We start from the raw sequence: 23,985 nt of genomic DNA, 5'->3' as shown, positions 1-23,985 counted from the left end.
CCTGCTGTGTAACTGCTGTAATTTTAATAACATTAGTTTTTATTAATTTTTTTCTAGATTTAATCTTTGTACATGAACCTCTGTCAGTCGAAACTGTATGTTTGAGATACTATGCTAGTTGAAGATGTGGACTTCAGAGCAAGTAAGAAATAGTGCTTGTGTTTATCAAGTCCATTGGCACCAGTTCAGGTTAGCATATTCAGTCCAAAGTGCTTTGCCTAAAGTTTCCAGGCCTTTGATAAAAAGCAGTGGTATTCATGACTTCTTGTCCACATAAATCACATATATTTCTCATCAGTGTTTTAATTCACTTGTCCTCATGCGTCCTGTTTCTTGGATGAGAGTATGGCAAATGTTATAAATTAATTTATGGCCTGTATGGCTTGTTTTTTCCACAGGTTAGTTTTGAGGTATTTCCCTCTTTTCCTTTGAGAATTGCTTGAAATGAGAAAGCTAAAACCTGGTATTATTGTTAAGGAATTTCTTTGATTCAAAAAGTAACGAGAATTTGGGCTTCCCTGGTGACGCAGTGGTTGAGAGTCCGCCTGCCGATGCAGGGGACGTGGGTTTGTGCTCCGGTCTGGGAAGATCCCATATGCCACAGAGCGGCTGGACCCGTGAGCCATGGCTGCTGAGCCTGCACGTCCAGAGCTTGTGCTCTGCAACGGGAGAGGCCACAACAGTGAGAAGCCCACGTACTGCAAAAAAAAAAAAAAAAAAAGGTGACCATATGTGCATGGGTTTATCTCTGGGCTTTCTATCCTGTTCCATTGATCTATATTTCTGTTTTTGTGCCAGTACCATACTGTCTTGATTACTGTAGCTTTGTAGTATAGTCTGAAGTCAGGGAGCCTGATTCCTCCAGCTCCATTTTTCGTTCTCAAGATTGCTTTGGCTATTCGGGGTCTTTTGTGTTTCCATACAAATTGTGAAATTTTTTGTTCCAGTTCTGTGAAAAATGCCAGTGGTGGTTTGATAGGGATTGCATTGAATCTGTAGATTGCTTTGGGTAGTAGAGTCATTTTCACAATGTTGATTCTTCCAATCCAAGAACATGGTATATCTCTCCATCTATTTGTATCATCTTTAATTTCTTTCATCAGTGTCTTATAATTTTCTGCATACAGGTCTTTTGTCTCCTTAGGTAGGTTTATTCCTAGATATTTTATTCTTTTTGTTGCAGTGGTAAATGGGAGTGTTTTCTTGATTTCACTTACAGATTCTTCATCATTAGTGTATAGGAATGCAAGAGATTTCTGTGCATTACTTTTGTATCCTGCTACTTTACCAGATTCATTGATGAGCTCTAGTAGTTTTCTGGTAGCATCTTTAAGATTCTCTATGTATAGTATCATGTCATGTGCAAACAGTGACAACTTTACTTCTTCTTTTCCGATTTGGATTCCATTTATTTCCTTTTCTTCTCTGATTGCTGTGGCTAAAACTTCCAAAACTATGTTGAATAAGAGTGGTGAGAGTGGGCAACCTTGTCTTGTTCCTGATCTTAGTGGAAATGCTTTCAGTTTTTCACCATTGAGGATGATGTTGGCTGTGGGTTTGTCATATGTGGCCTTTATTATGTTGAGGAAAGTGACCTCTATGCCTACTTTCTGGAGGGTTTTTATCATAAATGGGGGTTGAATTTTGTCAAAAGCTTTCTCTGCATCTATTGAGATGATCATATGGTTTTTCTCCTTCAATTTGTTAATATGGTATATCACTTTGATTGATTTGTGTGTATTGAAGAATCCTTGCATTCCTGGAATAAACCCCACTTGATCGTGGTGTATGATCCTCTTAATGTGCTGTTGGATTCTGTTTGCTAGTATTTTGTTGAGGATTTTTGCATCTGTGTTCATCAGTGATATTGGTCTTAGTTTTCTTTCTTTGTGGCATGCTTGGTCTGGTTTTGGTATCAAGGTGATGGTGGCCTCATAGAATGAGTTTGGGAGTGTTCCTCCCTCTGCTATATTTTGGAAGAGTTTGAGAAGGATAGGTGTTAGCTCTTCTCTAAATGTTTGATAGAATTCGCCTGTGAAGCCATCTGGTCCTGGGCTTTTGTTTGTTGGAAGATTTTTAATCACAGTTTCAATTTCAGTGTTTGTGATTGGTCTGTTCATATTTTCTATTTCTTCCTGATTCAGTCTTGGCAGTTTGTGCATTTCTAAGAATTTGTCCATTTCTTCCAGATTGTCCATTTTATTGGCATAGAGTTGCTTGTAGTAATCCCTCATGATTTTTTTTATTTCTGCAGTGTCAGTTGTTACTTCTCCTTTTTCATTTCTGATTCTATTGATTTGAGTCTTCTTCCTTTTTTTCTTGATGAGTCTGGCTAATGGTTTATCAATTTTGTTTATCTTCTCAAAGAACCAGCTTTTAGTTTTATTGATCTTTGCTATCGTTTCCTTCATTTCTTTTTCATTTATTTCTGATCTGATCTTTATGATTTCTTTCCTTTGGCTAACTTTGGGGTATTTTTGTTCTTCTTTCTCTGATTGCTTTGGGTGCAAGGTTAGGTTGTTTATTCGAGATGTTTCCTGTTTCTTAAGGTAGGATTGTATTGCTATAAACTTCCCTCTTAGAACTGCTTTTGCTGTATCCCATAGGTTTTGGGTCGTCGTGTCTCCATTGTCATTTGTTTCTAGGTATTTTTTGATTTCCTCAGTGATCACTTTGTTATTAAGTAGTGTATTGTTTAGCTTCCATGTGTTTGTATTTTTTACAGATCCTTTCCTGTAATTGATAACTAGTCTCATAGCGTTATGGTTGGAAAAGATACTTGATACAATTTCAATTTTATTAAATTTACCAAGGCTTGATTTGTGACCCAAGATATGATTTATTCTGGAGAATGTTCCATGAGCACTTGAGAAAAATGTGTATTCTGTTGTTTTTGGATGGAATGTCTTATAAATATCAATTAAGTCCATCTTGTTTAATGTATCATTTAAAGCTTGTGTTTCCTTATTTATTTTCATTTTGGATGATCTGTCCATTGGTGAAAGTGGGGTGTTAATGCCCCCTACTGTGAATGTGTTACTGTCGATTTCCCCTTTTATGGCTGCTAGTATTTGCCTTATGTATTGAGGTGCTCCTATGTTGGGTGCATAAATATTTACAATTGTTATATCTTCTTCTTGGATCGATCCCTTGATCATTATGTAGTGTCCTTCTTTGTCTCTTCTAATAGTCTTTATTTTAAAGTCTATTTTGTCTGATATGAGAATTGCTACTCCAGCTTTCTTTTGGTTTCCATTTGCATGGAATATCTTTTTCCATCCCCTTACTTTCAGTCTGTATGTGTCTCTAGGTCTGAAGTGGGTCTCTTGTAGACAGCATATATATGGGTCTTGTTTTTGTATCCATTCAGCCAATCTGTGTCTTTTGGTGGGAGCATTTAGTCCATTTACATTTAAGGTAATTATCGATATGTATGTTCCTATTCCCATTTTCTAAATTGTTTTGGGTTCGTTATTATAGGACTTTTCCTTCTCTTGTGTTTTTGTCTAGAGAAGTTCCTTTAGCATTTGTTGTAAAGCTGGTTTGGTGGTGCTGAACTCTCTCAGCTTTTGCTTGTCTGTAAAGGTTTTAATTTCTCCATCAAATCTGAATGAGATCCTTGCTGGGTAGAGTAATGTTGGTTGCAGGTTTTTCTCCTTCACCACTTTAAATATGTCCTGCCAGTCCCTTCTGGCTTGCAGAGTTTCTGCTGAAAGATCAGCTGTTAACCTTATGGGGTTTCTCTTGTGTGTTATTTTTCCCTTGCTGCTTTTAATATGTTTTCTTTGTATTTAATATTTGACAGTTTGATTAATATGTGTCTTGGCGTGTTTCTCCTTGGATTTATCCTGTATGGGACTCTCTGTGCTTCCTGGACTTGATTAACTATTTCCTTTCCCATATTAGGGAAGTTTTCAACTATAATCTCTTCAAATGTTTTCTCAGTGCCTTTCTTTTTCTCTTCTTCTTCTGGGACCCCTATAATTCGAATGTTGGTGCGTTTAATGTTGTCCCTGATGTCTCTGAGACTGTCCTCACTTCTTTTCATTCTTTTTTCTTTATTCTGTTCTGCAGTAGTTATTTCCACTATTTTATCTTCCAGGTCACTTATCCGTTCTTCCGCCTAGTTATTCTGCTATTTATCCCTTCTCGAGTATTTTTAATTTCATTTATTGTGTTTTTCATCGTTGCTTGTTTCATCTTTAGTTCTTCTAGGTCCTTGTTAAATGTTTCTTGCATTTTGTCTATTCTATTTCCAAGATTTTGGATCATCTTTGCTATCATTATTCTGAATTCTTTTTCAGGTAGACTGCCTATTTCCTCTTCATTTGTTAGGTCTGGTGGGTTTTTATCTTGCCCCTTCATCTGCTGTGTGTTTTTCTGTCTTCTCATTTTGCTTATCTTACTGTGTTCGGGGTCTCCTTTTTGCAGGCTGCAGGTTTGTAGTTCCCGTTGTTTTTGGTGTCTGTCCCCAGTGGCTAAAGTTGGTTCAGTGGGTTGTGTAGGCTTCCTGGTGGAGGGGACTAGTGCCTGTGCCTGGTGGATGAGGCTGGATCTCATCTTTCTGGTGGGCAGGTCCACGTCTGGTGGTGTGTTTTGGGGTGTCTGTGGATTTATTATGATTTTAGGTAGCCTGTCTGCTAATGGATGGGGTTGTGTTTATGTCTTGCTAGTTGTTTGGCATAGGGTGTCCAGCACTGTAGCTTGCTGTTCGTTGAGCGAAGCTGGGTGTTGGTGTTGAGATGGAGATCTCTGGGAGATTTTCGCCATTTGATATTACATGGAGCTGGTAGGTCTGTGGTGGACCAGTGTCCTGAACTTGGCTCTCCCACCTCAGAGGCACAGCACTGACTCCTGGCTGCAGAGCCAAGAGCCTTTCATCCACACGGCTTAGAATAAAAGGGAGAAAAAGTAGAAAGAAAGAAAGAGGAAGGAAGGAAGGAAGGAAGGAAGGAAGGAGGGAGGGAGGGAGGGAGGAAAGAAATAAAAGAACATAAAATAAAGTTATTAAAATAAAAAAACAATTGTTAAGGAAAAAGTTATTTTTAAAAGTAAAAAAAGAAAAAAAAAAGGACAGATAGAACTGTAGGACAAGTGGGGAAAGCAATGCTATACAGACAAAATCTCACCCAGAAGCATACACATACACACTCACAAAAAGAGGGAAAGGGGGAAAAATAATAAATCTTGCTCTCAAAGTCCACCTCTTCAATTTGGGATGATTTGTTGTCTATTCAGGTATTCCACAGATGCAGGGTACATCCAGTTGATTGTGGAGATTTAATCCGCTGCTCCTGAGACTGCTGGGAGAGATTTCCCTTTCTGTTGTATGTTCGCACAGCTCCCGGGGTTCTGCTTTGGATGTGGCCCCGCCTCTGCGTGTAGGTCGCTGGAGGGCGTCTGTTCTTCCTTCAGACAGGACGGGGTTAAAGGAGCCGCTGTTTCAGGGGCTCTGGCTCACTCACGCTGGGGGGAGGGAGGGGCACGATGCGGGGTGAGCCTGCGGCGGCAGAATCCGATGACGTTGCACCAGCCTGAGGCGCGCTGTGCGTTCTCCCGGGGAAGTTGTCCCTGGATCCCGGGACTCTGGCAGTGGCGGGCTGCACAGGCTCCCCGAAAGGCAGGTGTGGATAGTGACCTGTGCTCGCACACAGGCTTCTTGGTGGCGGCAGCAGCAGCCTTAGCGTCCCATGCCCGTCTCTGGGGTCCCCGCTGTTAGCCTCGGCTCACGCCCGTCTCTGGAGCTCCTTTAAGCAGCGTTCTTAACCCCCTCTTCTCATGCACCAGGAAGCAAAGAGGGAAGAAAAAGTCTCTTGCCTCTTCGGCAGGTCCAGAGTCTCCCCTACCCACGCCGGACTCCCTCCCGGCTAGCTGTGGTGCACTAACCTCTTCAGGCTGTGTTCATGCCGCCAGCCCTCTCCCAGCGCTCCAACCGAAGGCAAGCCTCAGCTCCCAGCCCCGCCCGCCTCGGCGGGTGAGCAGATAAGCCTCTCCGGGCTAGTGAGTGCGGGTCGGCACCAATCCTCTGTGTGGGAATCTCTCCGCTTTGCCTCGCACCCCTGTTGCTGTGCTCGCCTCCGCAGCACCGAAGCTTCGCCGCTTCGCCACTTGCAGTCTCTGTCCGCGAAGGGGCTTCCTAGTGTGTGGAAACCTTTCCTCCTTCACAGCTCCCTCCCACTGGTGCAGATCCCATCCCTATTCTTTTGTCTCTGTTTATTCTTTCTTTTGCCCTACCCAGGTACATGGGGAGTTTCTTGCCTTTTGGGAGGTCTGAGGTCTTCTGCCAACGTTCAGTAGGTGTTCTGTAGGAGTTGTTCCACGTGTAGATGTATTTCTGATGTATCTGCTAGTGTTGGAGGGTCTCCTTCAGAGGCGGTGGGTGGCCGTGGCTCACCGTGAGGACAAGGACCCTGGCAGCAGAAGTTCTGGAAAGTATTCTTTGGCGTGAGCCCTCGCAGAGTCAAAAGTAATGTATTTGCTCATATATGCACACAATTTTTAGAAGGATGTACGAAACTTAACAATGGTTGCCACTACATAGAAAGATCTAATTTTAGTTGTATATCTTTTTGTATTACAAAGTTTTCCCCTGCGTACATGTGTTACTTTTTCAAATAGAGAAAGAAAACTAATTTAAAATGTTCTAAATTAAAATGAGGTAAAATCTGTCATTCTATACTTCTCCTGGTCATAGGTCCAAGTTTTGGAATGGAGCCAAATAAGACTATTTTATCTTGGAAGTTTTCTGATATTTTGAAATAAATCACTAAGGTTCTGTAAATCAGGGGTCCCCAACGCCTGGGCCAAGGACCGGTAGCGGTCCACAGCCTGTTAGAAACCGGGCTGCACAGCAGGAGGTAAGCGGTGGGCCAGCGAGCAAAGCTTCATCTGCTGCTCTCCATCGCTCGCATTACTGCATGAACCACTCCCCCACCCGCACCGCAGTCCGTGGAAAAATTGTCTTTTACGAAAGTGGTCCCTGGTACCCAAAAGGTTGGGGACCACTGCTTTAAATTGTCTTTTTTCCACAGTAAATAAAAATACTTCCATTTTAACTATAAACATTTCCTGTGTAACATGGTATCTAGAATAGATTCTTACTATCCAACTTGTTTACATTTATGAATATTGTTGATATGGCCAAATATCTCTCATTATACCAGGCCTCCCTTTGGAAACTTTACTTATGTTCTAGCCTGAGAAGTTGGTTGGTTGTTGATTTAAATAATCATGTCATTCTTTGGTTCTTTGAGGTTGCTATGACTAAAAGTCTTTTCCCACATGTGTCCTGTGACCTCATAGAGATTTGTCTCTGCGTTGACATGGATTAGTCAGAATTCTTTGTTCTTCAGTAAGCTGCAGATCTGCATACTGTACGTTTTTGACAGAAAACTGGCTGCGGTATTCCTCTGGTTTTTCTTCTGTAGTAGCTTTTCAAAAAAAGAAATAAGGCACTCTAGCACAATCCCATGCTGGAGACTTAAATGCCTGTTTTCGCATGCCTTATTTTTTATGGCAGGGGCACAGGAGGCCCAGTACTCTTACCTGTGGCTTCCATGCCCTTGTTCCAACAACTTTCCTTCAAAAGCCCTATTCTTTGCTCTTGACATTATATTATTTACCAAAGCAAGTGTTCTTTTTTTAAAAAGAAAATAAATTTATTTATTTTTTTTTTATTTTTGGCTGTGTTGGGTCTTTGTTGCTGCACGCGGGCTTTCTCTAGTTGCAGCGAGCGGGGGCTACTCTTCGTTACGGTGTGTGGGCTTCTCATTGTGGTGGCTTCCCTTGTTGCGGACCACGGTCTCTAGGCACGCGGGCTTCAGTAGTTGTGGCTTGTGGGCTCTAGAGCGCGGGCTCAGTAGTTGTGGCGCATGGGCATAGTTGCTCCATTGCATGTGGGATCTTCCTCAACTCGGGATTGAACCCGTGTCCCCTGCATTGGCAGGCGGATTCTTAACCACTGCGCCACCAGGGAAGTCCCTGCAAGTGTTCTTTTATTAGAAACATTTGTGGCTGATTCTTGCTATTAATTATGGCCTCACAATTTCATTAATATCTTTAAAAAGGGCTTGTCCTCTTATTGCTGTGGCAGTCTACTCACCTGGCCACACCTAGGTATTATCTCCTGAAGGGTACTCCAACTCTGAAATATTAGTCTAACCATAATGTCCAATTCCTTCACGATACCCTTCTACTTCTCTTTCTGGTTTCCACCAAATCTACTCTTTGAAGCTGCTGCTATCTTGTCCCTACCCTATTCCTTCAGTTTATCAGCTTCCTTCAGATTTTACTCCCTATTCTATTATCTGTGGATCATTCTTGGGAATGCCTTCAATTCTCTCAGCCCCTTGCTGCCTTCTACCTCTCTTGTCCCACCCAACTTGATAGAGTAACTCATCAGTTGTTTGTCCTCATTGCTTCTAGATAGCCTAATGCTGCAAGGGGAAGTAATATAAGTGTGCCAATGACTCTGATTATAAATTAGTAATGTCCAACTTGGGGCAGCAACATTGAAGATTATAGTCTGCTTCCATTTTTGTTCCCCACACTTGAATTTTTCCAAGTCTTTTACCTTGTCCCTGCCCCTAACTTTCACCTAATGATGTCAGAGAGAAATACAGGCCAAAAGGAATATTCTTGCTTTATTTTGAAACTTAACTATGTCTTTACTCATCTATATCCCCTTCTTTCAAGATCATTCCCTCCTCCATCTGTTGCAGTGATTGCATTTTTTTTCTTTGCTCTAAACACCTCGTTTGCTCACCTGCTGTATTTATGATGGGGGAGGAAGCAAGGTACAGAATGGCTTGTATGGTATGATTACTGTACTCAAAAAGAAAAACAAAAATCTCTGGTTTAACGCCCTCCCCACACCCAAAAGAAGTGTTAGAAGGCTCTGTATACCAAGGTGTTTGCAGCAGTTGTTTCTGGATGGGTTGGATTGTGGACTTTTCTTTTTGCTTGTGTGTAATTTGATTTCTATTAACATGAAATGATTTTAAGATGATAAGATATTTTCCCCCAAATTTTCTGTATGTGCTTATATTGTTTTTATTATAAATTTATTTTTAAAAATATTTATTTATTTATTTGGCTGCACTGGGTCTTTGTTGAGGCATGCAGGGTCTTTGTTGCGGCATGCAGGATCTAGTTCCCTGACCAGGGATCAAACCCGGACCCCCTGCATTGGGAGCTCAGAGTCTTAACCACTGGATCACCAGGGAAGTCCCCTTTTTATTATAAATTTAAAAAATATTATCAAGTTATGGGAAATGCCTTGCTATCTTTGTCAAGCAGTTTTCTGATTTCTGAATTGAAACTTTATTTCCTCCCCCCACATGCCCACTCAAGTCCCACGTTTATAATGTTTCTTTAGCCCTTTGATCATGTGATCACTTTGATTACAGCTTGTCAGAATTCTTTTCACTTGTTTATCCAAAGTATAAGTGCTGAGACTTAGGAAAGGTAACCTCAGTATTTCCAGCACTTTGTGTGTATGGATACCGTGAAGACAACCACGAATGCTTTTTCTAAAACATCCACTGAAAAGAGGAGTACAAATACAAATGACATTCCAAATGCTTGGACATCTCCAGGTTCCTTTTCTGTTCTTTAAAAAAAATTTCACATGGTACTAATTTAAATCGAATGTAGAATGCCGTAGACACAATTATTTTTTTTAATCACTAAGAAAGGAAAAAACTCTGCCAATTAGACTGTGATGTTATTGATAGTACGATGCATTGTGTAGAGGTGTTACAGATGGGAAAAATGTATATCATAGAATTGATGAAATACAGCAGTTCTAAGGTCACATCTCTGTAGTCTTTGTGGTTTTAGAGTAGAAAAAAGTGTTTAACCCTGGCACTGCTTTAGATTTCATCCATGTATTGCCAACTTTGTTTCCCCTTCATTACTTTGTTTTGTATGGCTACCATGGACTCTGGTGAGTGCACTGAATTACGGTGGAGTAAAGCCTACATTTAGGAAAAGGATTTTTAGTACATTTCTTTTAAGGGGCATTTAAGACATATTATTGTACTCCAGTCTTGCCACATAGCCTACAGAGACACTGGCTTAAAATACAAATCTGGCTGTTATAGCCTAAAACCCTTTTGTATCTTCTCTTCCCCCAGTGTGCTTCAGTGCCCTGGTATACACCAGACTTTTAGCTTTTGATTCCTCAGTCAGGACATAGTGTGGTTATCTTTGTTAGAATATAACTGTGAGCTCGGAAAGCCACATGCTCTGATGTAGAGTGTAAACCTTGCATTAAGCAAAGGGACTGCTGAACAGATACCAGAACAGGTTGAGAACCACTGATTCATAAGATAAAATGTTTCTCATCGTAAGAGACCTGGTCTCTGGACCTGGCCACTACTCCCTACTTTGGCTAATTATTGGCTTCTTTCTGCCTTATGCTTTATACTCAGATAACATTATTTTATAGTTTCCTTGCTCATATTGTTCTATGTTTTAATCTCTATATCTTTGCCTGGGATCTTCCTTAGTTAAGGATCTCCCTTCAAGTTCATTCTTCAAAAACTAATTTTTCTTTTAGAAAGAATTCTTTGCATTCCTATCCTTCCACTAAACTGAGTTGCTTATCTTCCTCATTGCTGTTACATTTGTGCATATTTCTATCTTTGTATTTACTCCATTATGTTGGAATTACTTTTATAACAAAATTATATTTTGTATTTACAGGAAACTGTAAGAGCTTCTTGAGGGCAGGGACTCTGCTTTATTCACCTTTTCTCTCCATCACCTAGCACAGTGCATGACACTATTCATTAAACATTTGCTATGCTAAATGTAACTAAGGCTATGAAGGAACGGACAGCCTATATAGAATATACCTGGAGGTTGTAGGTATCCTAAGTTTTAATAAAAAACAACTTACATTTCAATCGGTTTTAAGTATTTATGATTTCTTTTTATTCTTTTGCATGCTTTCTTGGCTGGATGACAATAGAGAAGAAGAAAATGAGGTAAGTATAATTTAATTAGGTATTCAGCGATTATGAGCTTGAAAACATTCAAAATTTAGCTATCATTTTGAATGTGAAATGAAGTAATAGTTTTTGCTTAGTTTTATTTTTGGATCTATAGTAATTCATTCCAGTGAGGGATGTTGTATATCTCAGGAAAATGGTTTTTAGACTTCGGAGTTTCAAGAGCTTTAGTCAAGGTAAAGGAAGCTGGCAACTTTGGAGACAGCTTTTTACCTGTTTTTCCGCATTGAGCTTCCATTTAAAATTCAATTTGAAAAGTGAATTTTCTTTCTTAAAAAGTATTTGAACATCACTGCTCTGTGATAATGCATGTGAAAACATTTACTTTCCCACTTCAATGGTAAATGTATAATTTTGAAAACTGATCTCAGATTTTACCATGTTGAAGTGGAAAACTGTTCTCTTAAATAGCCAGAGTTGATTAAAGAATGCCAGTTAGAAAAATGTTGTAGATGGCAAGTGTACTATCTTTAATTTAGGCTTGAGTTTGTTGCTGTAGACTTTTCTGCTGTTCTGTCTACAACCGAGGTTATGCCTTTAACTTCTAACGCCCATCAGTTCCTTTGGTGGTTTGGCAAATAATGAAGGATGAAGTCTTCTTAGATGTATACTTTGTAGTTGTCGTTCACGGTAGGATCAGACTATAAATCAGCATGGCCTGGGTGTGTGGGGCCCAGGCAGATGCAGTAGTAGTGTGACAGGACAGAGTAATTTCCAGGAAGGCAGAAAAGGCCTGGTCCCCATTTGGTTACCTCATCTGTGAAATGAGTGAGATGGGAGACTGCTCTATACCAGTGGTTTCCCAAATCTAGGAAATCCCTCAGAATTGCCTGAGATGTTTGTTCTCAAAAAACAAAACAAAATAAACTTTCTTATTCACCTTAGAGCTATTGAATTCTTATTTCCTGGAGTTTTGTCACAGATCTGTATTTCTACCAAGTGCCCAAGTGATTCTAAGTGATACCAGAAGACCACTGGTTATAATGACTTCTGATGTTTCTTCTCAGATAGGACACAAGAACAAAGTATTTTCATTACTGAGATGTTAGCTGTTGCTCTGTATCCACATGTCCTCTTGTAGTGTATCTTGAAATATACATCAGATTATTTTTTAAATTCTCATTAAAAATTCTGCCTGGAAAATAGTTATAAACTGGATAAAATTCTTTAAGATAAGAATGGAAAAATATGGATAATTGTTGAAACTGAGGATGTGTACTTAGAGGTTTATTAAACTATTCTCTGTATTTTGGGGTATGTTTGAAAATTTCCATAATAAAGAGTTTTTAAAAATGCATATATAGCTTAATGAAATTCATGCTGTTTGTCATTAAAAAGGACTTTTCATTTCCCTTACATTTTAAACTGTGATGCTAGCCATTTGAAAGTAACTTTATTGTAGTAGTAACTGCTTTTTTTGTTCATTTATAGGCAAAGATTGAAAATGTGCAGAAAACAGGTTTCATCAAAGGACCAATGTTCAAAGGTGTTGCTTCTAGTCGGTTTTTGCCCAAAGGCACCAAGACAAAAGTTAATTTGGAGGAACAGGGACGACAGAAGGTGTCATTCAGCTTCAGCCTTACAAAGAAAACTTTGCAGAACAGGTTTTTGACCGCACTTGGCAGTGAAAAGCAAAATGATACTCCAAATTCCCCAGTTGTACCTCTTCAAGTAGACTCGACCCCTAAAATTAAAATGGACATTGGAGATACATTATCTACTACAGAAGAATCTTCCCCACCAAAATCAAGGGTAGAATTGGGCAAAATCCATTTTAAGAAACATCTGCTTCATGTAACATCCAGGCCACTGCTGACTTCTACCACAGCAGTGGCATCTCCATCTCCTCCCATAGTACCATTACCAGCAGTCATAGCAGAATCAACAACTGTAGACTCACCACCCTCATCTCCACCTCCACCACCTCCACCTCCCCAAGCCACAACACCCTCATTACCAGCACCAGTAACAGAGCCAGTGGCCTTGCCACACACACCAGTGACAGTTCTGATGACAGCACCAGTAGATGTAGCTGCTAGAGCGTTGAAAGAACCACCAGTTACAATTGTACCAGAATCATCAGAAGTGGACACTAAGCAGGACCCTGTATCTAATAGTTCAGAAGAACACATAACTCACAATTTGAATGAGCAAGCAGATATTCCTTCACAAAAAGAAGATTCCCATATTGGGAAGGAAGAAGAAATTCCAGATAGTTCTAAGAGTAGTCTGGGCTCTAAAAAAACAGGTTCTAAGAAGAAATCCTCACAATCTGAAGGCACCTTTCTTGGTTCAGAATCTGATGAAGATTCTGTACGGACTTCCTCAAGTCAAAGATCACATGATTTAAAATTTTCAGCCAACATTGAAAAAGAAAGAGATTCAAAAAAGAGCTTAGCAACTTTAAAAAGTGAGGATTTAGGGAAATCTTCACGATCTAAAACAGAGAGAGATGATAAATATTTTAGCTACTCAAAACTTGAAAGAGATACTCGTTATATATCTTCTCGCTGTAGATCAGAGAGAGAGCGAAGGCGGAGCAGGTCTCGTTCTAGATCTGACAGAGGTTCTAGAACTAGTTCATCCTATTCTCGGTCAGAACGATCCCATTATTATGACTCTGATCGTCGCTACCATAGGAGTTCCCCTTATCGAGAGAGGGCACGCTATTCTCGGCCATATACAGATAACAGGGCAAGAGAAAGTTCTGACTCAGAAGATGAGTATAAGAAGACATACTCAAGGCGCACCTCATCTCATTCTTCCTCTTACAGAGACCTAAGGACACCATCCTCCTATTCTAAATCTGATCGAGACTGTAAAACTGAGTCCTCTTACTTAGAGATGGAGAAAAGAGGAAAGTATTCTTCAAAATTAGAAAGAGAATCCAAAAGGACTTCAGAAAATGAAGCAATGAAAAGATGTTGTTCTCCCACTAATGAACTGGGATTCCGACGGGGGTCATCATATTCCAAGCACGGTAACAGTGCTTCCCGTTATAAATCTGCCCCTTCAAAACCTGCACCCAAGTCTGATAAATTTAAAAATTCTTTCTGTTGTACAGAATTGAATGAGGAAATCAAACAGTCTCATTCTTTTAGTTTACAGACTCCTTGTTCAAAAGGTAGTGAATTAAGAATGATTAGTAAAGTTCCTGAAAGAGAGAAGATTGGGTCTCCATCTCCATCAAATCGATTAAATGATTCACCTACTTTTAAAAAGCTAGAGGAATCACCTGTTTTTAAGTCTGAATTTATAGGACATGATAGCCATGATAGTATTAAGGAATTAGACTCTTTATGTAAAGTGAAGAATGATCAATTAAGAAGTTATTGTCCCACAGAATTTAATATAAACGGATCTCCTGGGGCAGAATCTGATTTGGCAACATTTTGCACTTCTAAACGTGACACTGTTTTGATGTCTTCTGATGATAGTGTGACTGGATCAGAGGTATCCCCTTTGGTCAAAACGTGCATGCTTTCATCAAATGGATTTCAAAATATTAATAGATGTAAAGAAAAAGACTTGGATGATACTCGCATGCAGCATAGTAAGTCAGAAAGCCCATTTAGAGAAACAGAACCTCCAGTGTCGCCACACCAGGATCAACTCATATCTTTGCCAGTTATGACTATAGATTATTCCAAAACAGTAGTTAAAGAACCAGTTGATGTGAGAGTTTCTTGCTGTAAAACCAAAGATTCAGATATATACTGTACTTCAAATGACAACCGCCCTTCTTTGTGTCATTCCGGAGCTGAAAATACTGAGCCTTTAGTAACGAAGATTTCTTCAAATAGCTTTATGAATGTGCATTTGAAATCAAAAACAGTTATATGTGATAATGGAAGTCTGACAGATCAGCACTCAAAATTTGCATGTGGAGAACATAAGCAGAGTGTTGGTAGTACTAGTTCAGCTTCTGTTAATCATTTTGATGATTTATATCAACCTCCAGGGAGCTCATGTATTGCTTCATCTCTTCAGAGTCTTCCACCAGGAATAAAAGTAGACAGTTTAACTCTCTTGCAATGTGGAGAGAATACATCTTCAGTTTTGGATGCTGTGCTGAAAAGTAAAAGCTCAGAGTTTTTAAAGCATGCAGAGAAAGAAATAATAGAAGTAGGTAGTGGCCTTCCTGATTTAGGAAGAGGATTTGCTTCCTGGGAAAACAGGCACAATAATGGACTATCTGGGAAATGTGTGCAAGAGGCTCAAGAAGAAGGGAATTCCATACTGCCTGATAGAAGAGGAAGACCAGAAATCTCTTTAGATGAAGAAGGTGGAAGAGGACGTGCACATACTTCTGATGATTCAGAAGCTGTATTTTCTTCTTGTGATTTGAATTTAATCATGGAGGGCAGTGATGGTGTAACATATACCTTAAAATGTGACAGTAGTGGTCATGCCTCAGAGATTGTATCTACTGTCCATGAAGATTATTCTGGTTCTTCCGAAAGTTCAAGTGATGAAAGTGATTCAGAAGATACAGATTCTGATGACAGCAGTATTCCAAGAAACCGTCTTCAGTCTGTTGTGGTTGTGCCAAAGAATTCTACTTTGCCCATGGAAGAAACAAGTCCTTGTTCTTCTCGGAGCAGTCAAAGTTACAGACACTATTCTGACCACTGGGAAGATGAGCGATTGGAGCCAAGGAGGCATTCATATGAGGAAAAATTTGAGAGTATAGCAAGTAAAGCCTGTCCTCAAACTGAGAAGTTCTTCTTTCATAAAGCAACAGAGAAGAATTCAGAAATTTCTTTTATACAGCCCAGCCGAAAACAGATAGATAATCACATGTCTGAAATTGCTCATCCTCAGAGTGATGGGGTTGATAGTACAAGTCATACAGACATAAAATCTGACCCTCTAGGTCATCCAAATTCTGAGGAGGCAGTGAAAGCCAAAATAACTTCTAGGCAGCAAGAAGAGCTGCCAGTTTATTCTTCTGATGATTTTGAAGATGTCTCAAGTAAGTCTCGGCAACAGACCACTTTCCCTAACAGGCCAGATAGTAGACTGGGAAAAACAGAGTCAAATTTTTCTTCTTGTGAGATCTCCCGAGTGGATGGTTTCCGTTCATCAGAAGAGCTCAGAAATCTAGGCTGGGACTTCTCTCAACAAGAAAAGCCTACTACCACATATCAGCAACCTGACAGCAGCTATGGAGCCTGTGGTGGACACAAGTATCAGCAAAGTGCAGAACAGTATAGTGGGACACGTAATTACTGGCAAGGCAATGGCTACTGGGATCCAAGATCAGCAGGTAGACCGCCTGGAACTGGGGTTGTGTATGATCGAATTCAAGGGCAGGTACCAGATTCCTTAACAGATGACCGTGAAGAGGAGGAGAATTGGGATCAACATGGAGGATCTCACTTTTCAAGCCAGTCCAATAAATTTTTTCTGTCCCTTCAGAAGGACAAGGGGTCAGTGCAAGCACCTGAAATAAGCAGCAATTCCATTAAGGACTCTTTAGCTGTGAATGAGAAGAAAGATCTTTCGAAAAACTTAGAAAAAAATGATATGAAAGATAGAGGGCCTCTTAAAAAAAGGAGACAGGAATTGGAGAGTGATTCTGAAAGTGATGGTGAGCTTCAGGACAGAAAGAAAGTTAGAGTGGAAGTAGAGCAGGGAGAGACAGCAGTGCCTCTAGGCTCAGCATTGGTTGGGCCTTCATGTGTCATGGAGGACTTCAGGGACCCACAGCGGTGGAAGGAATGTGCCAAACAAGGGAAGATGCCTTGTTACTTTGATCTGATTGAAGAAAATGTTTATTTAACAGAAAGGTAAGCCAAATTAATACTTGTTGGACAAGTATTAACCTCGTTTTGTAGGAAAAAAATTAACTTTCAAAAGTTCAGAATATATGAGCTCAATTGTATGAAATATGGTTGTGTGATAAAATGTAACTTAAAAAATTTTTAAAGTGTATTTACCTATTTAGATTTGATGGTGTACAGTCCCCCAATTTCCCCCCCCCACACACACACACACAGGAAGGGGATGTCTAAATTTTTTTTTTTTTGGTCCCATTACCTCTTTGGTTCTAGAAGTACATTAAAAAAAGTATATAGATGAGCCCAGTTTTTCTTAAATTTCTCTTATATGTGAAACTGTGGCAGAAAGTGAAACAAAACTACAGCAAAGTAGCCTGCTTTTAGAGAAGAAAAAAGTTATGTTGGATTTTACTTCATTCTGAACATTTTTTTTAACATCTTTATTGGAGTATAATTGCTTTACAATGGTGTGTTAGTTTCTGCTGTATAACAAAGTGAATCAGCTATACAGATACATATATCCCCATATCTCCTCCCTCTTGCGTCTCCCTCCCACTCTCCTGATACTATCCCACCCCTCTAGGTGGACACAAAGCACCAAGCTGACCTCCCTGTGCTATGCGGCTGCTTCCCACTAGATATCTATTGTACATTTGGTAGTGTATGTATGTCCATGCCACTCTCTCACTTCGTTCCAGCTTACCCTTCCCCCTCCTGGTGTCCTCAAGTCCAATCTCTACGTCTGCTTTTTTATTCCTGTCCTGCCCATAGGTTCTTCAGAACCTTTTTTTTTTTTTTAATTCCATATATATATGTTAGCATACGGTATTTGTTTTTCTCTTTCTGACTTCACTCTGTATGACAGTCTCTAGGTCCATCCACATCACTAGAAGTAACTCAACTTGGTTTCTTTTTAAAAATATGGAACCCTTCATGAATTTGCATGTTGTCCTTGTGCAGGGGCTGTGCTAATTTTCTCTGTATCGTTCCAATTTTAGTATATATGCTACAGAAGCGAGCACCATTCTGAACATTTTTGAAAAATATCTTTAGGTACTTTACAAGCTGAAACTAGATTAGAGTATAGTTTTCTTTTGTCATGTTTCAAAATCTGTTGCTAGTAGATTAAACTTGGCAATAGCATAACAAGTTTTTAAGTTTTAAATGGTGAAATCCCTAACATGAAACAAGGTATGATGAGACTAGGGTAATAAAAACAAATTCCTAGAGCACAGATTCTCAGTCGACTTTCTTTTACCTCTCTTCGATAATCTTGTTTTCCCAATGTAAATATATGTTGAATATGCCTTTAAAAAAAATTTATAGTCTCCTAACCACCTACCTCCTTTTGGAAATTTCTCCTCTAGTTGAGAATCAACTTAGCCATCATCCCTTTAAGCATTCAGAATTTTTTAAAATGAAGACATTTTCCACTGTGGATAAGGTAAAAGACTTCATCTTAAAGTTAGACCCATCAGAAGTTTTTCCTATTTAAAAAGCAAAAACAAAAACACTTTTTTTTTTTAAAGGATAAAGCGGGCCTCTTACAATTACGTTCACTTATAACTAGTTGTAAATTAGGTTTAACTTCAAAATATTGAATATTTTAAGTGGTACTCCTTAAGACTTTTGTGAGTAGAGTGATGCAACTTACATGATCTTTGTGAAAGAATAGAAATCAAATTAATCAACCCAACCCTCTGGATTTTATTCAGTGAGTTTCATATACATAATTGGTTGGTGAGAGGCATTTTAAAGTGCTTGATATAAGCTGGGCATTTGTAGAAGCCACTAAGAAGACAAATTATTGTAAAATAGTATGTGCATTCTTATGTCTAGTGAAAATAGGCTTACCTGTGCAAAATCTGTGCCCATTAGTCCTCATCTGGCCTTTTGGAGCAATACGAAATAAAGCTACTGTTTTTATACATAGCTCTTAAGTACTTGTAAAAAGATAATTTGTTTATCTTTAGTCATCTTTCTTCAGGCTAAGCATATTCTTATGCTCATTAATGAATTATATCTTTAATTGATCCAGATGAATCATTCTTGTTACTCAAACTTAGTGGAAACTATCATGATACACTAGGTACTTTATAAAACTGAGACTGTAGTAGAACATATGTTGGAGATGAAAGCAGATTAGTTAGATTAAGACAGTCACTTAGAGCAGCTGTGCTCTTCACTTGTCTAATAGCTGAAGAGTAAGTCATAGTTTCCTAATCTTAAGAAAGGGATCTTATTCGTCTGTCCTTGATTTTTTTTTTTCCTTTTTGACAAAGATCAAAAAATAGAGTTCAACAAAAAGACCAGTAAATAATCACATTTTCACTTTTGCTTTGCGAACTCTGGCTTAGGTTTTTATGAACCCAGTCAATTTCGAACAGTTTATCTTCTCCCCGCCAAATCTACACTGAGAAAGTTTAGTCCTCTGTAGTAATGCTATTCTATAATAATATATACGTCATTCTTTTTTCTGTTTTAAATCATTCAGTCTTCTTTTAAACAGGATTTGTACAAAAGTGATGTTGCTGAAGGATTCTCTAAAGGATTTGATTGAGTTAAATTCTTAATTAAAAACTCCTTTTTCTTTCTAAAGCAACTCCTTTTCTTCCTTAGCCTTGTATCTCAACTATTATTTGTATATCCATGAGGACTGATTCTTTTTTTTGGGGGGGCTGCTCCACTGCATGCGGGATCCTAGTTCCCCGACCAGGGATTGATCCCTCGCCCTCTGCAGTGGAATTGCAGAGTCTTAACCACTGGACTGCAGGCAAGTCCATGAGGACTGATTCTTAAACCTAACTTTAATTAATCAGCTATGTTATTATTTGATATTCATGAGTTTTCCTATTTTTCTGTGGAGCCAAATATGACTGTTAACATTTGAAACTGCTCAGAATTCAAGGTTTAGATGACAAGGACTAGGAAATAAGGACTGAGTCCAAAATGATAGACCTGAACTTACCCCAGCTTCCCATTTGCCAAGTCTGAGGTTGTCTCTCTCACCTGTTTTGTAATACAATTCCTAGTGTTTTCAGTCTCATAAATGCTTAGTGGTTAGATGTTTTCTTCTTTTTGAATGATTGACTTAACCAGAATCATTAAATGGGAAACTAGTGAGATTTAACACATTTTTGATTGTGTATGTTGTATCATTGCCAGGACATTTTTTAAACCAATTTTAATAAAATTTTACCCAATAGAAAGAAGAATAAATCCCATCGGGATATTAAGCGAATGCAGTGTGAGTGTACGCCTCTTTCTAAAGATGAAAGAGCTCAAGGTGAAATAGCATGTGGGGAAGATTGTCTTAATCGTCTCCTCATGATTGAATGGTAAGTAAATTAGAATGCTCTGCTTTTGCTCAACTATTCTATTAAATGTCTCTGAATTTTAAGAAGAATTATTAGGAGTAAAATTTAACTTTTCTCCTTCTATCTATTGCTGAGTATTTCTGAGAAATGAAATCTCCAATGTGTAATAGTGTTTATAAGGAGGCAAATTTCCCTTGCATTGTGCGTTAGATTATAGTACATATTGTAAGTGCTCTGTAAAGTAGCCCCAATGCTAACATAGTAATAATAATTTTTACCCCGTCTCCTTTTATCTTTTGAAAGGTTCACGTCCTGAGAGGTAAATGTTGGTACTTTTTAGATTTTAGTATAAAAATAAGCTAAAACCCTAACATTTCAAAAGTGCTTGAAGTAAAATGTCTTGCTCCCCCAAGCCTCAATCCCTCTATTTGTAGTCTTTCCAGATAATTTTTATGCCTATACCAGCATGGGTAGATGGTTCCTCTTTTTATGTGTAGAAATGAAATCCTTACTATATATACTTTTTGAAACTTTGTTCCCCCTCACCTGCCACACACACTTTTCTTTTTTTTAATAATTTTTTTTTTAATGTAATTTTGGCTGCGTTGGGACTTCATTGCTGTGCATGGGCTTTCCCTAGTTGTGGCGAGCAGGGGCCACTACCTGCCACGGTGCACGGGCCCCTCATCGTGGTAGCTGCTCTTATTACAGAGCATGGGCTCTAGGCACGCGGGCCTCAGTAGCTATGGCTCGCGGGCTCTAGAGCACAGGCTCAGTAGTTGTGGCGCACAGACCAAGTTGCTCCGGGACATTTGGGATCCTCCCGGACCAGGGCTCAAACGCATGTCCCCTGCATTGGCAGGCGGATTCTTTAACCACTGTGCCACCAGGGAAGTCCCCACACTTTTAATTAAATATGTTTTGGAGACCTATTCAGAGCTACATATTTAGACCTATCTAAATCTTTCTCTTGACTACATTATGTATTCTATTCATAGTTAACCGATATTTATTAATCTTCTATTGATAGACATTTGCTTCCATATTTTTCATATAAACAGTAAATATCTTTACATTAAAAAATGTGATTTTTTAAAAAAAATCAGTCGGATTGAAAATTGTATCATTTTTAACATGGAAAGAATATTAAGGTGATTTATAGTGTAGGTACCTTATTTTTAGTGTTAATGAAGTGTTTTTTTTTTCAAAACTCAGTTTTTGGTTTTGCTTATGTAATAGTGTTACAAAAATAAAACATATACCTCAAAAAATAAAAAAAGAGAAAACATTTTTGGTATTTTTAAATGTAAACTATAAGTAGAGATGACAGTAAACATATGAGAAGAGAAGAGGGATTTCCTTGGTGGCACAGTGGTTAAGAGTCCGCCTGCCAATGCAGGGGACACAGGTTCGAGCCCTGGTCTGGGAAGATCCCACATGCCGTGGAGCAACTAAGCCTGTGTGCCACAACTACTGAGCCTGCGCTTTAGAGCCCACAAGCCACAACTACTGAGCCCGCCTGCCACAACTACCGAAGCCTGTGAGCCTAGAGCCCATGCTCCGCAATGAGAAGCCACCACGATGAGAAGCCTGCACACTGCAACTAAGAGTAGCTGCCACTCACCACAACCAGAGAAAGCCCACGCACAGCAACGAAGACCCAATGTAGCCAAATTAATTAATTAATTAATTAAAAAAGAGAAGACATAAGAACAGTATTCTCCTAATATGACATTGTTGCCCTAGTCTCTGCATTTTTCTGGTTTTTCCTGTCAACCTTGTTGAACAGATACGAAGTACAGAAATTCTTTTTTCTTGTTATTGCCACGCTCAAAACTTAGTGGTTCTCAAGATTAGGTTCAAATGTAACCTTGGTATTGAGAGCCCTTCATAGTACATCAACAACCTGCCTTTTTATCTTCCAGCAACCCACCTTTCTTATCAGTTATGCTTAGCTATTTTATTCCCCTTTTCTCAAGTAGGCCTTGTTTCCTATTTCTGCACACAAGTGGGCACTGTCATTGTACCTCTTGTTTTCCTTATCTGTCCATATCCTCTGTGTCATTAGAAATTCTGCTTTAATCCTACTCCTTCCGGAAAGCTTTCCTTCACTGCTTCTCTCCAGAGTGAATCCTTTTTCCGTTGGACATCTGTAAAAATGTTGCTTACTACTACTGGTTTGGCAATAAATAATAATATGTTGGAAATAATTGGTAATTTTTATTGTAGCCTTACTCAGTATTAAAAGCCTTTGTATCTGTAAGCTTTGGAATATTAAGAATTCAGTAAATTTTTTATTTTATTTTTATTCTAGGATCCATGAGGGAAGAGCCTTGTCAGTTTATATTGTGCTTACTCTGAACAAAGATATGTTTAATGACACTTTGGTTTCTCTTAAATGTAGCTCAAGTAGTTAGGTACATTCAGAAGATGATATTAGTGATGATTGGAGTGGAATATAAGAGAAGGTGCACTGATTGAAAATAACTTAGCTCTGCATAGTTGTCAGAGTACTGCAGACTTACATGCAGCCTGGAAATGTATCTTAGACACTCAGGGAGGGGTAATGACCAGTTGACAAGACTGTATTTTGGGCATCATCTGTTTAACAATGTAGACACTCAACTTTAAGGAATCCCTTCATGGTGGAAAGAATTATTGAGGAAGGCTCACTTGGAGGTTTACCACACATATGCTGATTATGCCATCAAGATATGGATATATTTACATAACATTCTAGTGAACTGTGTTTTTGGTTCTTTTGCTGCTTTGAAGAATTAATTTTCTCCTTTTCTTATTTCAGTTCTTCTCGTTGTCCAAATGGGGATTATTGTTCCAATAGACGGTTTCAAAGAAAACAGCATGCAGATGTGGAAGTCATACTCACAGAAAAGAAAGGCTGGGGCTTGAGAGCTGCTAAAGACCTTCCTTCGTAAGTTGTTTTGTCTTTCACTTCATTTGTGTTGTTGAAGTTGGTTAGATACTTTTTAGGAAAATAATTTGCCTATTACACTGAAGTTTAATAATGATTATTGTGCAGAATGACCACTTGGTAGCTAGTTTGTTCGTTTTAAATTCACTTCTTTTAGGAAATTCAATAGAAACCTCTTCTGTCTATATATGAGAGAGCAGTTTGTCCCTTGTGATATTTGGACTAGGCTGGTCCTTCTTTGTCTGATAGTTATGTTACCTTAATTCCAAGTAATTACCAAGTGTTTGCTCTAGATCCCCAGAATCCCTATGAAACTCGATAAAAAGGAGTTAGGACAGAATCTATAAAGTTGAATCTATATAAAGTTTAGTTGGGATAAGAGTAGTGGAGAGTGTCTGAGGATATTGAGATAGAGAATTAAAGCATACTTAATAGACACTCATTAAACATTTTTGAATGAATAAATGTTGCCTTCTAAAGTCATGTAACTTTTATATGTAATGCAATAAAAGGTTCAGTTTTATTTTCTACCATATTCGATATTTCTTTTAACCACCAATTTTCTTACATATAGCATATTTAAGTATTCTTATGAAAGTTGAGTACCTTTTTCTTTAAAGTTAAGTATATACAGATTACATGTGTTTATGATTGAAGAATTTTTAAAAATACATCAAAGGAATAAAGGAAGAAAATAAAACAGTTGCTGATTCTAGTGATTCAGGCACAACTTTTCTTTCAGAATCCTAAGCATATGGCCACATTTGAATGGGAGTTGGGATGGAGTGAGGGGTTTTAGTCTTTTTATTGTGGGGATTCAAAGCAACCAGGTAGCAAATAACCTAATAATAACCATCACCACCACCAGGCAATTTAGTTTTCTGACAGGAACCTCATATATCTTTTGTTGTGACTTTTTTTTTTTTTTTTTTTTTTTT

General features: G+C 38.7%; 1 protein-coding gene across 1 annotated transcript in view; it reads left to right on the top strand.

Annotated features, from left to right (window-relative positions):
- Nucleotides 1-23,985, top strand: part of SETD2 (SET domain containing 2, histone lysine methyltransferase) — a 117,470-nt gene that overhangs the window by 20,915 nt on the left and 72,570 nt on the right. The window contains exons 2-5 of the mRNA XM_007470265.1: nt 10,976-10,991; nt 12,447-16,807; nt 20,005-20,136; nt 22,919-23,047. Of these exons, the coding sequence (XP_007470327.1) occupies nt 10,976-10,991; nt 12,447-16,807; nt 20,005-20,136; nt 22,919-23,047 (4,638 nt within the window). The remainder of the gene's footprint in view (nt 1-10,975; nt 10,992-12,446; nt 16,808-20,004; nt 20,137-22,918; nt 23,048-23,985) is intronic.

This window comes from Lipotes vexillifer, unplaced genomic scaffold, assembly GCF_000442215.2.
Source record: "Lipotes vexillifer unplaced genomic scaffold, Lipotes_vexillifer_v1.1 scaffold942, whole genome shotgun sequence".
NCBI lineage: Eukaryota > Metazoa > Chordata > Mammalia > Artiodactyla > Lipotidae > Lipotes > Lipotes vexillifer.
Note: the sequence above shows the minus strand (reverse complement) of the source record. Positions and strands in the feature narration are given on the sequence as shown.